Source organism: Tauraco erythrolophus, chromosome Z (assembly GCF_009769465.1).
Source record: "Tauraco erythrolophus isolate bTauEry1 chromosome Z, bTauEry1.pri, whole genome shotgun sequence".
Lineage (NCBI taxonomy): Eukaryota > Metazoa > Chordata > Aves > Musophagiformes > Musophagidae > Tauraco > Tauraco erythrolophus.
The window spans coordinates 57,924,301-57,939,568 of NC_141496.1; the positions used below are offsets into that span (position 1 = coordinate 57,924,301).

General features: G+C 43.8%; 1 protein-coding gene across 3 annotated transcripts; it reads right to left on the reverse strand.

The window, feature by feature from the left end:
- Nucleotides 1–6,489: 6,489 nt before the first annotated feature.
- SRP19 (signal recognition particle 19) lies at nt 6,490–11,936 on the reverse strand. Of its 3 annotated transcripts, none has more exons than XM_086629252.1 (5): nt 11,858–11,936; nt 10,222–10,297; nt 9,124–9,195; nt 7,860–7,971; nt 6,490–6,813 (listed from the first exon to the last, which is right to left on the reverse strand). In XM_086629252.1, exons 1-5 carry the CDS (start codon nt 11,899–11,901, stop codon nt 6,680–6,682), a joined length of 438 nt encoding a protein of 145 aa, XP_086485378.1. In that variant the 5' UTR covers nt 11,902–11,936; the 3' UTR covers nt 6,490–6,679. The 3 variants fall into 3 exon arrangements, with proteins under 3 accessions (XP_086485378.1, XP_086485377.1, XP_086485379.1); XM_086629251.1 differs by lacking the exon at nt 11,858–11,936 and adding an exon at nt 11,634–11,711; XM_086629253.1 differs by lacking the exon at nt 9,124–9,195.
- Between the last annotated feature and the right edge of the window lie 3,332 nt (nt 11,937–15,268).

Genomic DNA, 15,268 nt, shown 5'->3' on the forward strand with positions numbered 1-15,268 from the left:
TTTCCTTCTCCCAGCTGAAAGTTTCTTCACTGGATGATGCATTACTATAGCCTTATGTCCTAATTTGACCACTTAGATTCATGACTTAAGGGAATGTACTAACTTTGAGATCTCTACTCTTTTTGTCATGTCAACCAAATGACTAAACAGGCCCAAAAGTTAAAATGTAATAAATGAAGACAGTATTTGTATTGTGTGCTTTTTTTCTTTAAGGGAAAGAACACCTGTTTGAAAAGCAAGGTTATTTTGCCAGTCAGTCTCACCTCTGTGCCTGGCAAGATCATGGAGCAGATCCTCCTGGCAACTATGCTAAGGCACATAGAAAATAAGGAGATGACTGGTGACAGCCAACATGGCTTCACTAACGGCAAATCGTGCCTGACAAATTTGGTGGCCTTCTGCAACAGAGTTAGAGCATTGATGGATAAGGGAAGAGCAACTGACATCGTCTACCTGGACTTATCCAAAGCATTTGATACTGTCCTACACAACATCCTTGTCTCTTAACTGGAAAGACATGGTTTTGATGGATGGACCACTCGGTGGATAAGGAATTGGCTGGATGGTCACACTCAAAGAGTTGTGGTCAACAGTTCAATGTCCAAGTGGAGGCCAGTGATGAGTGGTTTTCCTCAGGGGTCAGTACTGGGGCTGATGCTATTCAACATCTTTGTTGGAGACATGGACAGTGGGATCAAGTGCACCCTCAGCAAGTTTGCAGATGACACCAAGTTGTGTGGTGTTGTGGACATGCTGGAGGGAAGGGATGCTATCCAGAGGGACCTTGACAGGCTGGAGAGGTGGGCCTGTAAGAACCTCATGAAGTTCAACAAGGCCAAGTGCAAAGTCCTACACGTGGGTCAAGGCAATCCCAAGCACAAGTACAGGCTGGGCGGAGAAAGGATTGAGAGCAGCCCTGAGGAAAAGGACTTGGGAGTGCTGGTGGATGAGAAGTTCAACATGAGCCGGCAATGCGCGCTGGCAGCCCAGAAAGCCAACTGTATCCTGGGCTGCATCAAAAGAAGCGTGGCCAGCAGGTCAAGGGAGGGGATTCTGCCCCTCTACTCTGCTCTCATGAGACCTCACCTGGAATACTGTGTTCATCTCTGGAGTCCCCAGCACAAAGAAGGACATGGAGCTGCTGGAGCGAGTTCAGAGGAGGGCCACAAAGATGATCCGAGGGCTGGAGCACCTCTGCTATGAAGACAGACTGAGAGAGTTGGGGCTGTTCAGCCTGGAGAAGAAAAGGCTCCAGGGTGATCTTATAGCAGCCTTCCAGTACTTGAAGGGAGCCTACAAGAAAGCTGGAGAGGGACTTTTGACAAGGGCATGTAGTGATAGGACAAGGGGCAATGGCTTTAAACTGAAAGAAGGCAGATTTAGATTACAGATAAGGAAGAAATTTTTCACTCAGAGCATGGTGAGGCACTGGAACAGGTTGCCCAGAGAAGTTGTAGATGCCCCATCCCTGGAAGTGTTCAAGGCCAGGCTGGATGAGGCTTTGGGCAACCTGGTGTAGTGGAGGGTGCCCCTGCCCGTGGCAGGGGAGTTGGAACTAGATGATCTTTGAGGTCCCTTCCAACCCTAACCATTCTATGATTCTATGACTGATTTTTGCCTAAGAGGTAAAATAACCACATAAAGGCCAGTCTGTAACAGAAAGAAGCTAAATAACTGGTATCCAGTGTCAGGACTCATGGGAATAGTTCAAAGATGTGCCAAAGGAGGTTAAGACTGGACATGAGGAAACATTTACTTACTGAGAAGGTGGTCAAACACCGGAATGGGCCTCCTAGAGAGGTGGTCGATGCCCCAAGACTGTCAGTGTTTAAGATGCATTTGGACAACGCCCTTAACAATATGCTTTAGCTTTTGGTCAGCCCTGAATTTGGTCATCCAGGCAGTTGTACTAGATGATCGTTGGAGATCGTTCCAACAGAAACACTCCTAGTCTAGTCTAATTCTCTTTCCCCTCCCCTTCCCACACAGATACATCTGCAGCTACAGACCGAGAAGACAAAGCCACACCATCTTTCATGCTCTCAGTACGGCACATACAAACATCTCAGACTTACATGCTGCCCCTAAAGGGACTTCTGGTTAAAAGGCTCAAACTGTTAAGTGCACACAATGAACAGGATATACATGCAGGCAAGTTTTTTAAGAACGGCTATTTTCCTCAGACTGTCTTCGAGAAATTTACTTCATGGCTGAAGGTGAAGAACTACATATTGTCATACGTTATTGCCACTTACCAAGGTAAAACGCGTTTCAAAATGACCTTTTGAAACTCACTTTATGTCGAGAACTGAATAGCAGTGGTTGTGCTTCTGCTACAGCAGCTACTTCCTCTCTTCCATACCTCTAAAAAGAGCACAGCATCTATCTCACAGCAGTGCTGAATTCTCATTTTTAGTCATTCCTTTGCTGTCTGCCTGTGTCTTCAGATCTGCTTAATGCCCGGTGTCAATGTTCTCATCTGTTGCTGACAAAGAAACTGGTGTAAGAATTGCTATGAGGATTCTGAGCTCACGCGTCCATTTCAAATGTTTAATCTTTGTCTAGGTATCCAAGAAACAGCATAGGAAAATAACAAGTATATACTTTTGATTAGCTAGACTAGGATCTTCTGGAGGGACACTGTCTCAGTATCCATACTCCTCGCATCTTGGATGCAGAGTAAATTCCCACTCAGCAACGCACATGTCTCTGTCAATATTGCCATCTACAGGAAACCACAGATCAGTGTCTTTTTAGTAACTACACTCCTTAAGCAAATTCTCACAGAAAACTTTGAAAAAGTGAGACAGGTGAAATAAAGAGACATCCATTATCACCCAGCTTTTCCCTCAAAAAAAGATTTATTTTTTTTTACTGATAGAATTGAGACCAACAGTTGCAGTATTTCTGTATTTTTACAGCAGCCTTGTCTCCACTCTCAGTCCCACAATGGCCTCTAAACTTCTTCTCTGTTCCCAGGAACTCAGGGGAAAAAGGGGAGAGCAGATGGGTGCTGAAGAAGTGGAAAGACATGCAGAAAAACCTGACTTACTATCTTGACCTGCTTGTTTTTAATTCTTTAAGGAATCCAGTTTATCAAAAAAAAAGGAAAGACAGAAACAGAAGTCTGGTTTGTAAGCTTAACTCTGACAGAAAACGGGCAATTGCGTTTGACTTTCTGATGCCCATCTGAAGAGAACAAACATTGCTCGCATAGTGTACTTAAAGCCAGATAGAAATGAAAAAAAACCCAAACAAACAAACCCAAAACACTGAACTCATTTCAAGATGGAGGATAAGCAGGCAGAGGTTGGGGGAATCAGACTTCAACCCCCTAATGGTAGTAATCATCTGATTTCCTAGCAGTGCACAATTTGCTTTAAAAAAAGTCAGCTTTGCCCAAAATACCCATAGAGCTTTCTTTGTTAATTTGATTAAATCACAGCATCATATATTTAAGCTCAGTATTACTCTTTTCACAAATTGTTCTCATTCTTTTTTCCAAGATCCTTACTATTTTGAGTTCTTTGATGGGGAAATTTTGGTAAGCAATGCCTCTAAGGTTCTTTCTCAACACACATACCATAGCAAAGACAAGTTCTTAAGATATATAATTTCTGGCCACTGTAAACAGATACCCCATGAGACTTAACCTCCACGTTTTTCAGCTGTCTGTGGTCTAAAGCTCTGAACTTACAATACTTCGGCATAACTAGATCATGATTTGGCTGGAGTCATTCCCCTCCACCTAACACCATGGAGCTGAGTTATCTCATACCAATCAATTTTCACAGAGCTCTCACTTCTTAAAGTTTCAGAAAAGTTTGTCAGTATTCAGAAAAAGCCAGGAATAACTTGAGCCCCACAATCTGTGGGCAATAACGGACTTTTAGATCACAAATCTATCTTCCACTCTTGCTTGCATACCTCACCTGGTATTTTTCCCCATGTTGCAACTAACCTGCAGCACTCCCTTAACTCTGTAGAGCGCAAGTAACCAACAACCTCTGACCACGTCCAGTTGTTTTCTGTAACAAAAAGTCTTTCAGATAGCACCTGTTCCTGCTGTTCCTACCACATGGCATTCCATTATCTCAAAGAGATACCATTTAACTAACTTGTGAAAATTCAGGTGTTTTCAAGGCCAGACACTCCAAAGGTGGCTCATATAAACTGTTACATCAGCAGAAAAAAAGATATTTGTATCCGACCAAGGTCAATTACAGCCGTAGAACACAGGATTTCTTCCCCTAAACCATTCTATTATAGAGAGCCTACATACTGCTACTCCCACACCGGTACAGGGCTCGGCCTGAGGAGCTTCGTCACAGCAGCTTTTGGATCTGGTACAACTGCAGTGAGCATGAGAACACATCGTCCTCCTCCTCCTCCTTCGTTAAACTCAAACTGCAAGCACAAGTAACTTGAGCAGGGATATCATCAGGAACTTTACCATAAAGTTTCATCACTTTAGAATAGTCATTAAACGTCTTATCCAGACGTTTAATTAATTAACCATTTTGAATGCTGTTACTCTTTAAAATGGGGAAAAGGTGATGCCATAGAATAGCACACCCGACAGACAAACAAGACAAACCCTAAAAGAGAATATTGCCACATGAAGCATTTATCAAAAATAATCAGATAACTTGCTTCCAGTAGTAATCTGTGAAAGCATTAAACTGACTTTGTTTTCATACAGTAAGGATTAGAAAACTCATGCAGGACTTTTTTTTAACTCTAAACAGACGCCGCTGCTTCTTTTTCAATCTCCTTTCACTCAACTATCCCTCGTTTAACCTGCACAGTACATTTATTTATTTTGCAGGAGCCTTGCTACTGGACAGCTGTTTTGACCAACTCCTCTAAATAAATTTCTGTCCCTACATGTGGGACATTTCTGTCCCTACATTGTGGGGTACATTAAAAAAAAAAAAAAATCGGTATTTTAAGTTACCAGATATTGCAAGCCTCAGTCACCTGGAATAGCAGTTGACAGGTAGAAAAATAAAGCTACATTTCCTAAGCTCTCAAACAACAATCCAAAACGTGATTAATTATAGTATCCCGTATTACACAAGACACAAAAGGGAGCTATTTTGTTTTCAAATTACCTTAAAACTTCAGAGTATTATTCTTACAATATACGTCACTGACTTCTTTGCAACAGGCTGTAGAGGAAAAATTAACACTTTTGGAAAAAGCATGCTATAAAATTACATTTTTTGAAATCAACATGTCACCTTTATTAGTTGTGGTAGTGCAAGCCCCCCACCAGCCAACATTGTTCTTGATTCCATCGCAAGTGCAGTGAGCTGGGACGATCCGGCACTTTCTGATCTCAACTGCTGGAGCAGTGAGTTGAAACAGTCTGGTACCTTTTTGACTGAGGTACAAGTACAGCAAGTCAAGATGGTTAGGCACTCCCTAACTGCACCTGGAACTCCTGTGGTCTAGGAAACGTATCCGAGACCCCTCCTGCCTGGACTGCAGCCCACTCTGAAAGTTGCCAGAATTACTCGAAAAGAATTATGGGCAAAACGGAAAAGGACATGACAAAAGTCAATTATCTTGGACCCTATAAATAGAGATTCTAAGTGAGACCCTATGAGGTCTCCTGGATGGCAGTGGGCTGTGACCAGCATCTCCCCTCAGCTGGGACACCTCTCAGGTACCAACTCCACCGACCGTCTGCTGACAAAGCTGATGGAAAGCCGAGGTGAGCCATCCTCCTTCAGTCTCAAGTATTGCCCGTTGAGGAACATCAATGTGCATTGTGAGTGTTTACTCTAAACTCAAGAGGGAGATGTTACCCATAGGGTAGCCTCTTCCATCCACCTCTCTACCTACATGTGTGTCTGAATATACACATTTGCCTTCACGAGTGTGGGTGTCTATATTTCACTGGATCCAAATATTTCTGTCTGCCTGCTTTATGTTTTATACATAAGTACATATATATTTTTTGATGTAGGATACCTTGTAGTAAGTTAGTGTGCCTCTTGCCATTTTCAAATCTGTAATTAAGTCGCTGTTTTAATTATAATGTATCCTACTGAATCATCTTTTTAATCTTTAAATTGGTCAATCGTTAAGTGTTGCTAAAATTCAACTTTTGATTTACCTCATACCATTAATAAATCCTGAATTGCTGTTAAATCGTAACTGTGTCAAACATTTCACCCATGACATTAATACACTTGACAGTTGTGAAAGATTATTAGCGAGGGAAGTTTACAGAGCCATAACTTCACTGATCTACATTTTTCTGTTAGTGATAAAGACTCTCCAGAATTAAGACTATCACTTCACTAGCACAGATAAATGGTTCACTAAGGCAACTAGTTTTCAGCCATCTAGTCTACATAAGAATATTTACTAATTTATCAAAAGCTGCATATTTCTTCTGGAAAGAATAATTCTCCCACCCACCCCATTTGGCTATGCTGTTCCACTTTTAAAAGTGGATGCTAGTTTGAGACTTGCAGCTTGTGTGTGAAGACATTTACTGTTACGCAGATACAAGGCAGCTACATGCATTCCAGTTCCGAGAAAAGCAGGCAGTTCTTTTCATGTTTATTTCTTGTATCTTTCACTTCAAAGTTGCAGGAAGTAATGTGTCCATCCATGTTTGTCATAAGTACAAATATGCGACGTAACAATTATTCCAGATGTGAGCTTATTTCTTTTTCTTCCCTTTACCCTTCTTGCCTCCCTCTCCTTGCTGAAGACTTTGATCACTACCTCCCATCTTTTGGGTTCTTGTTTTCAGTTTGGGAATGGTTTCTGCAGCATACAGCATCACCGATTTACCTAAAAACACAGGGAGAGGTCACTGCATGCCTACTACATTAAGAACGTTTGCATTGTTTTCAAAGCCAGAAACTTCAGCCCCACTTTAGATTTCTGTCAAACTAGATACAAAGCGTAGGAGTTCTGCTTCCTTTCCCTGTGTGGTCAGAAGTTTGTGAAAAATTCTTAGCAATCTTTTTTTTTTTTTTTAATTTTAACAAAGTGCAGGACTGATAAATATCACAGCATAATGGAACTGGCACATAACCTGACAATCTCCAAAGTATCTACATCCTTCTTGTTACTCTTTCTTTAATCTTTTAATGGCCTAAAATACCTGGGATAGAAAGACCAGACAAAAGCTACAAACATTTTTAAAAAGGCACTGCTGTCTTCCAGTAGGAATGTGGTTTTAAATCATCTCCTCTGACCAAGAGCACTCTTACCACTACTCGGTGTTATCCTTGCTCCTTCCTTAAGACACATGCTTCTTCAGACATATATTTGTTTCTCTTTTACACACTGATTGCTCACCAGGGAAAATGGAAGAACTAAATTACTAGTCATTCAAGATGAACTATTCTTGTTAACTAGTTAAAGGGAGCTACTCCATTATTAGAGGAAGGCAAACAGTAAACTAAAGTCAGTACTATATTTTATCAATTTGGTACCCATACCGATGCCTAGCTGATGTAGGTAACCTAGGAAAAAGGTGGAATTTAGCCATTTTAATACCAAAACCTCTGCTTTGACTGTTAACAAAACAGTAAGCCAAAACTGAATGCCTGCTTTCTTCAACATAGTAATCACACATAACTCTTCACAACCCCTGTAAATTCAAGTGCTGAAGAAACAGCAGGATTAAAGACAACAGCATTTTACAAACTCCACTCAATGCTCACACACCAACTTGATTTGGTTGACTTCTACAGGCAAACAGATTTAATGGCAAGTTGTAAAATTTATAATAGTAAAACTAATTAAACAAGCTGGCAATACAACAAAATAAACAAAGTCTTTCTGGTTTAGTAACAGATAAAAGCGCCTAACCCAGGTACTCTACTCACGTGTCGGAAACTGAGGTAAACATGGGTTGCCATCATCTTGTTTGAGCTGAATTCGTACTCTACCTCTGTACTGCGCGTCTCTGTTCCACTCTCTAGGATACATCTTATTTTTCTGTCATACAAAAGGAGAAACTTATCATGTTTCTGGAATAATTCTCTGCAAAATTTGTCAGGCAATTGTTGTAAGTCATAGCACAGCTGCAAACCAAAGCCACAGCTCTCCAAGAGTGTCACCCACCATTTAGCCATTGCAGTAGTATTGGAAGCTATAGCAAACTTTTCAGAAGCACTGCTGCAACCAACCACTGGTATTGAACAATTTAGTGAGTAATCTGCTACAGTGACTGTTCTACTTCCCCACCAGTGTGGACTGCAGTGACACAGGCTTTTGTTTCGTCTCCACAGCCACAAACCCTTCTGGACACCTAGAGACAGCATGTCAGTAGGTTGCAGTCTCAGGACCACTGCTTTTGGATACTCATAGCCTTCATTTTTCTTCAAATGTTACAGGTTTCTTACTGGTACTGGCTATTTCACAGGAATATAATCAACTTCTTCTGACAAGAAAAGTGATATTGTACTGGTTTTTGGATACCATACTCCTAGATGAGGACCTAAATTCTTTAGTGAAGAAGTAATAGAAAACACAATGGTATTTTAAATGAATAATTACTTCAGAAAATGAACCACGAGAAGTCACCTCTCTAAAAACCCAGACTCATTCCTTAACAAAAAAGTAACCAATTTAAATTATTTAAAGATCAAGCAGGTATTGCAATAAAAAAAATTAACATTCTCTGGCTAAAACACAACTCGAGGACCCTGAACATTTCAAGCATCAGAATCCTGTTCCTACAGGACAGTCATTCCAAAAACATAAGCACCTTTCATTAAAAATTTGCTTTTTTAAAAGCTTAATTTGCAAAGTTGCACCTTACAAAATTAAGCTTTTACTCTGACACACTTTTAAGCACCCAGGATAGTCTTCTCAGAGGATTGTTAAATAAAAGCAATCTTTTCATAAGCTTAAAAAATGGCATCGTCTCAAAGATCCAGCTTATTCCTGCCTTGCATACAGTTTTGCAACATTTCCTTCACAGTTTTGGTCAGTTATTTCTGAAAGCAAGCAAATATCTTGGCTGATAACAAAAACTTCTCAATTGTAATTTATCCTATCTGTAAGAAAAGATATAATGAAAGAAGAAGAGAGATACATATTAAGTTTGTGGGATTTTTTTGTGTTTTGTTTTTTCTTCTAAATTACCTCTAACAGTACGTTGAATCCAACTGCTGCACATACATCTTGGATTTCTGTGGACGTGGGATTTTCAACAGCCTGTTGAAGCAACGTGTTACAGTTAATTATTTTTCAATCATGAACTACCTATACAGCTACAGTTAGCAGTTTCCCACCCTATACTCTATAACAAGAAAAAGCAGAAGAGGAAAGAGAAGGTACTTCAAATAATGACAAATATACTGTAGAATTATCTATGAGTGCTCCTATGGTCTAGAAAACATTAAAAAAAAAGAAACAGAAAAAGAGAAGAGATAACACGTAAGTACAACAAGTAACAGAGAGAGAGAATTAATTAGGATAGGAGCAAGTAAAAGAATTGCTTAGAAAAAAATAACTGAAACAATGTAACATTTATTGTATTTACAAAAAAACACGAATCAGCAAACTTACAGCAAGAACCGAAGGAGAAAAAAAATAGAAACTTTCTAGGCACAAGGCAGTAGATTCCTCCCACAGACAGATCTTTGATTGGCAATTTGCACGGTCAAGAAAGATTTTATTCTTAACTATTATCAGAACACAACCCCAATCCTAGAGCAGTGAGAAAAGCCCTTTATATTCTCAGCACTGCTTGTTAAAAATATTATAAAGGAGTGAGATGATCAAAAACTATTTCTGGACAGACTAAAAGCAGCAACAACTAGCAAGTCTATGGGCCACATGTACGTCAAGTTCTATCTTTGACAGCAGCAAAGGGGACAGGGCATAGAATACAGGCATGTATAGTCAGTCACCAAGCAAAAAATCATTAGCTAGTTACACATCACTTCTGGATTTGGTAAATTACTCATGTAGGAGTTGAGCGCATGGAGTTTCTCACTACTGCACCTGCTTGTCAAAGGTGCTTTTCACATGAAAGCAGACACTTAAACTCAGCGCTCTTCTACCAAATTCACATGCTGATGCTAGGTTATTTTCAAACACACTGTGATTTTCAGTTATTAAGCTACTTGCCATGGGGGACAGGAAAGATCAACAGCTTTGAGATTTATTTTCCAACTCCCTACATGCTACCGCATAGCAAAACGAAACATCGTATTTCCCCGCCATGCACAAAATTACCTTGTCTATAGGTATCCTTCTTCCTTCTGCTATTGTCTTCTTGTTATTCAAATACGCTGGATAAATGCAGATGAATCTAAAAAGAGAAAACAGGTAAGTAAGATAAATTCCTTAATTGTTTATGCAATGTTTGCCCAACAAAACAAAAAATAAATCTCATGGCTATGACGCAAAAGTTCCCACAGCAGCTTAGAACAGTCATTTATTTTCCCTAGACCAATCGGTAAGATGTTGCAAAACCCATATTGAATTATCCAGGACACTTCATGACCATTTGGCTGAAAAGCTCTTTGCATGACACCACTTTATGGGGCACGAAGCACAGCGTTATTTATCTTGAGAAAAAAAGGAGGCTGAAAGAGAATCTTTTGAGCAGTTTCTTAAACCCTTGAAGCCTAGAAGAGAACATACATGTTTCCTTGAAAAGAATTGAAGAAAGTTTCCTGCAAAGCTTGTAGTACGCTAATTGCTGACTAAGTTCTTGACAGAAGCAGGACGCAGGTTTGTTTTTTTTTACTACAGATTTGCTTTTTCCTCCCCCTTATCCAAACACAGAACAACCCAGATTTGGTTAAGTTATAAAATCTCTGAAATACTATGCTTAGAAACTTAAGATTCTTCATTACGTTTAAAACCTGTCAAGCACATACAAGGGACAAGAGCGACAGAACCTCAGTTATAGTTCTTATTAGACAATAAAACCCCCAACTAGCTAAGGCCCACAAGGAGAGGCTGAAGAATGCCCTATGTCTGAACGAGGAGCTACGACAGCATAAGAACACAGTGAAGCAAAAAGTAAGCAAATAATCTGGAGCAGACTAATGCTCAGGCAGCTGGAGACCGATCACTGATCCTGACTGCCTCCCAGGAAACGCTTCCTGCTGCCGCTAAAACTACCCTCAGTCATCTTAACTCTTACTATTCTTCTCCTTCTAAACAGCTTTCCACCGATATTTCCCCCTGTTAGCCACAGCCCTCTTTGCCCCTTGTGCGAAAGCACCAGCCGGCTGCCAGAGTTCCGCACAGGCGGTTTCCAGTCTCGCTACTGACGTTCCCAACCACCCAGGTACGACGCTGACCGCCACCTCTTCCGCTCCGTTCACCTCTTCCGAGCTCTAAACGCTGAGACACGTTAGAAGTGCGGCAGGACGCCGCAGCACCAAGCGCTCCACAACCAGAAACTACCAGACTTCGACCTCCCGCTTCAATCTTGCGCGGGGGGCAATAACCTCCCCCGGCACAACGCCAACGCCGACCCCGCGGCGGCACCGCCGGCTCCTCGCCTCGCTGCGCCGCACGGGGACCGGGAACCGGTCCCAGTTCGCTGCCACAGGACGGCGCGGGAGGAACCCCGCACGCCACCTACACGGAACCCGGCAAACGACACTTTGCTGGAATATCATCGCACGTACTCGGGAATGCTGTCGACGCCGCAGGCCTGACCCACCTCCCCGCCCCGAGCCGGCATATCGCTTCGCCGCCCGGGCCGGTAGCCCGGCACCGGGAGATGACGCAACCGCCCGCCTCCTCACCGCCGGCTGCGGCCCCACCGCGCCCCCGGCCCGCTTCAGCGAAGGGAGCCGGCAGTCGCGGGCATCGAGACGGCACAGACCCCGGCGGGCGCAGCCCACGTTACCTCTCCTTGTCAGCCGGAGACGTGGCAGCGGCGGCGGCAGCCATAACCACGGCAGCCCCGGCACCCCAGCCTCACCCCGCTTCCCCTTCGCCAGGAAACCCCGCCCTCCAGGTCCGCGAGATCCCATTGGGCCGCGGCGCTGTCTCTCAAGCGCATCGCCCTGTAAGGGGCCGCTAAGTCAGAGCGACCGGGCCGAGCGCGCGGCCTGCGCCGCGCTTGCGCTTTAGCGGCGGGAGCGTGAGGCGGGGCCCGTGGCGGCGCGCTGAGGTGCGCTGAGAAGCGGGGGGCGGGGCGGCTGCTGCCGGGCGAAGGGTGTGGGCAGGCCTTGTTGGGAAACAGGCTCGTCGACGTCCAGAGTTTCTGTGAAGCCAGAAGCTCTGCAGTCAATACTGGAAGCATTGTGTAACAATGAGCCGGTACTGAGAAATCGCTGTGGGAACGTGTCGGGGGGCCGACGGGGCTGCGAATGCAGGCCTAGAGGAACCGCGTCAACGGTGAAACGCAAAGAGCAAGCCAAAGTTCGGCCCAGGCTGACGGAGCGACTGATGTCCCTCATGAGCCACAAATGACTAGAGGATGACACCGCGTGCTAGAGAGCGGCGCGCCTGTGACACAATGCCTCGCGCAGGGCTTGGCAGAGAGGAAACGGCGGGAGGGCCGGCAGCTGCAGCCGGCGCTGCTGGTCACGCCTGTGAAGCGCACAGTCTTGCTGGTGGTTGGAGAGTGTGGCGGTGGTGATGCGTACCCTGAATGGAGTACAAGCGCTAATAAAAGATGAGCCCAGGGGGCAGTGATCAGTGGCACCAAGTCTGGTTGGAGGCCAGTGGTGTGCCCTGGGGGTCAAAGCTCGGACTGGTCCCGTGGAACATCGATGAACTGGGTGACGGGGCAGGGCACACCCTCAGCAAGTTTGGTAATGGTACCAAACTGGGAGGAGGGGCTGATACACCAGGGGGTCATGCTGCCATCCAGAGTGACCTGGACAGGCTGAAGGGAGTGCAGCAGAGGGCCACAAAGATGATGAAGGGACTGGAGCATCTCTTTTATGAAGAAAGGCTGAGAGAGCCTGGTGAAGAGAAGGGTCAGGAAGGATCTCATCAACGTGTAGAAATACTTGAAAGGAGGGTGCAAAGAGGAAATAGCCAGGCTCTTTTCGGTTGTGTCCAGTGACAGGACCAGAGGCAACGGGCACACACTGGAACACAGGAGGTTCCCTCAACACCTGGAAACACTTTTTTCCCTGTCAGAGTGACTGATTACTGGCACAGGGCACCTAGGGAGGTGGTGGAGTCTCTATGCTTGGAGATACTCAAAAGCTATGTCCAGATGGTCCCAGGCAACCAGCCCTAGATGGCCCCACTTGCACAGGGGTGTTGGCCCAGATGACATCCAGAGATCCCTGCCAGCATCAACTGTTCAGTCACTGTGAATTCCACAGGGCACATTTTGTGCACTGTTACACTCACCAGTTAAACTTCATGCGGCAGCTGTGTACCAGGGCAAAGAACTGAAGGCATTTATTCAATATTTATAATATTTATCCATGTTCTTATTTTTTTTTTCCTGCACCAGCAAAGCATCCCACTGCCCACGACAAAATACTGAAGAGGAAGGTACTGAGACTTAGTGCAACACAGTAGTATTCCCACAGGAAAGAACTGCAAGTACAGTTCATGAAAACTAGGAAGAGTTAAGAGTTACGGAGAAGCTTCAGAAAGAATCGGGGTGGCATTTGGCACCCATGAATGAGTTACTGGGACTATTCAGTCTTTTGAATGATGAGCAGTTCTGTTATCTTTTGTCTTTGCTCTGGTAACGTCAGAAGTGAATACACCGTACAAGGTACTACAGACAGGAAGTAGCAGTACTACTGTGTGGCCTCAGCAGTGGCAGCTTTCGAAAATGTGACTGCAGCTGTCTGGTAGCAAGGCAGAGATTTGGCAGTGCCTCACAAACGTGACTCAACAAGCTCCTCAGCTGAAAAAAAAAATTATGTAAACGACGTGTGTCAAGTTACAAAGGAAGCTTTCAATGAAGTAGTTGTCCAGTGCTAAAGACATGGTTTTGGAGGGTGATCTCCTGATTACCATCAGGCTGTCTGATGTGGAGTTAAACGTACCTCTCTAAGAGGTAATGTACTATAAATAATTGCTTAGACATTTTTTGTTGCTTAAGAAGAAAATGTTCTCATCTTGTTAACACTAGCTCGGTAATGGATTTCCCAGGTTGTTCTTTCTTTGCGCAGTGTTTTTCTTTTAAATCTCCATTGTGTACACACACTCGTGTGTCTATTAAAAGATTTTCCATTGAGATTCCCACCACCTAAAACGTGTTAGACCCACCATTACATTGGGAGTTGTTGTCCTGCTGTCCAGGTTTTCAATGCTTCGTCTGCGCGTCAGCCAGAGCGGGAGAAGCTTGTTCTGTTACCTGGTGTCACCTGCCTTTGGCAAGACAGAGGTAGGCTGCAGGGTGGGGAAGGAGAGAGGTGGGCAGGTCTTGGCCTACAAGTGTTCCACCTGTGTGCCCCCTGCATGGCAGTCAGAGCCCACACCAGAGGGGTTGCGCTTCCTAACCATCAGGCTGCGGTCCCTGTCCCTGTGTCTGGGGAGAAGATCCTAAAGCTAAAAAAGGCCTCAACAACCATTTACGCCATTTAATCCTCCATGACTGTACACACGATGCGAACCGTGGGCAGACCAGATTTCGTTACATTCCTTGTGTCTCCACGCGGGCATGCACTATGCAGGGCACACTTACGGTCTGACCGTCGCATGGAACATGGTCGTTACTGAACCACGTTACAAATCAAGCTTATCGCTGTGCAGTGCTGTCAAACAACACGCCTGGCCCTTTCCTTCTGGGACACATCGGTTCGAACCCACCAAAAGGGTACAAACATAAATCTCCCTCTGGAGGACAGTGCTCTAGCGGAGTTTAAATTGAAGAACAATCTGATTCTTTTAGGAGAAAATGCTACGAAATATTTATTTGGTACTGCCACAGCTTCATATACAATTACATAAAAAATAGGCTAAACCATAAGGAACAAATATTAAAAATTACTTCTTCCTACTGTTTTTTTTGCCCCGTAGATCTCTGCGATGTTTTTAGCTTCTCAGTTACTTTGTAAAGCAATTTCTGTTGTGAACGGGGCTACCATTGGACAGCACCTTAAGAAATGCTGCTCTGACATCACGTTAAGGAAGGCATTGAACACAGCTACAGTTTGCGAGTGGCACAGTACTGTCACTGCATATTAAGATTGCTCTCAGTCAGTCAGCTTAATTCAGGACACTGAGAAAGATTCTGTGTGTTTAATGTTGTTGTATTTGACAATTGCTTGTCATTTTATTCCTTTTAATTCATACAGCTTTTTAATACCAACGTATTAGATTAATATCTTCTCTT

Excerpts from the sequence above, each read along its gene's own strand:
- SRP19 (XM_086629251.1), bottom strand. The coding sequence starts at position 11,689 with ATGCCGGCTCGGGGCGGGGAGGTGGGTCAGGCCTGCGGCGTCGACAGC. Across the intron at positions 10,298-11,633 it reads GGCGTCGACAGCATTCCCGA|ATTCATCTGCATTTATCCAG; the intron begins GTACGTGCGATG and ends TTCTCTTTTTAG. Across the intron at positions 9,196-10,221 it reads GAAGGATACCTATAGACAAG|GCTGTTGAAAATCCCACGTC; the intron begins GTAATTTTGTGC and ends TTGCTTCAACAG.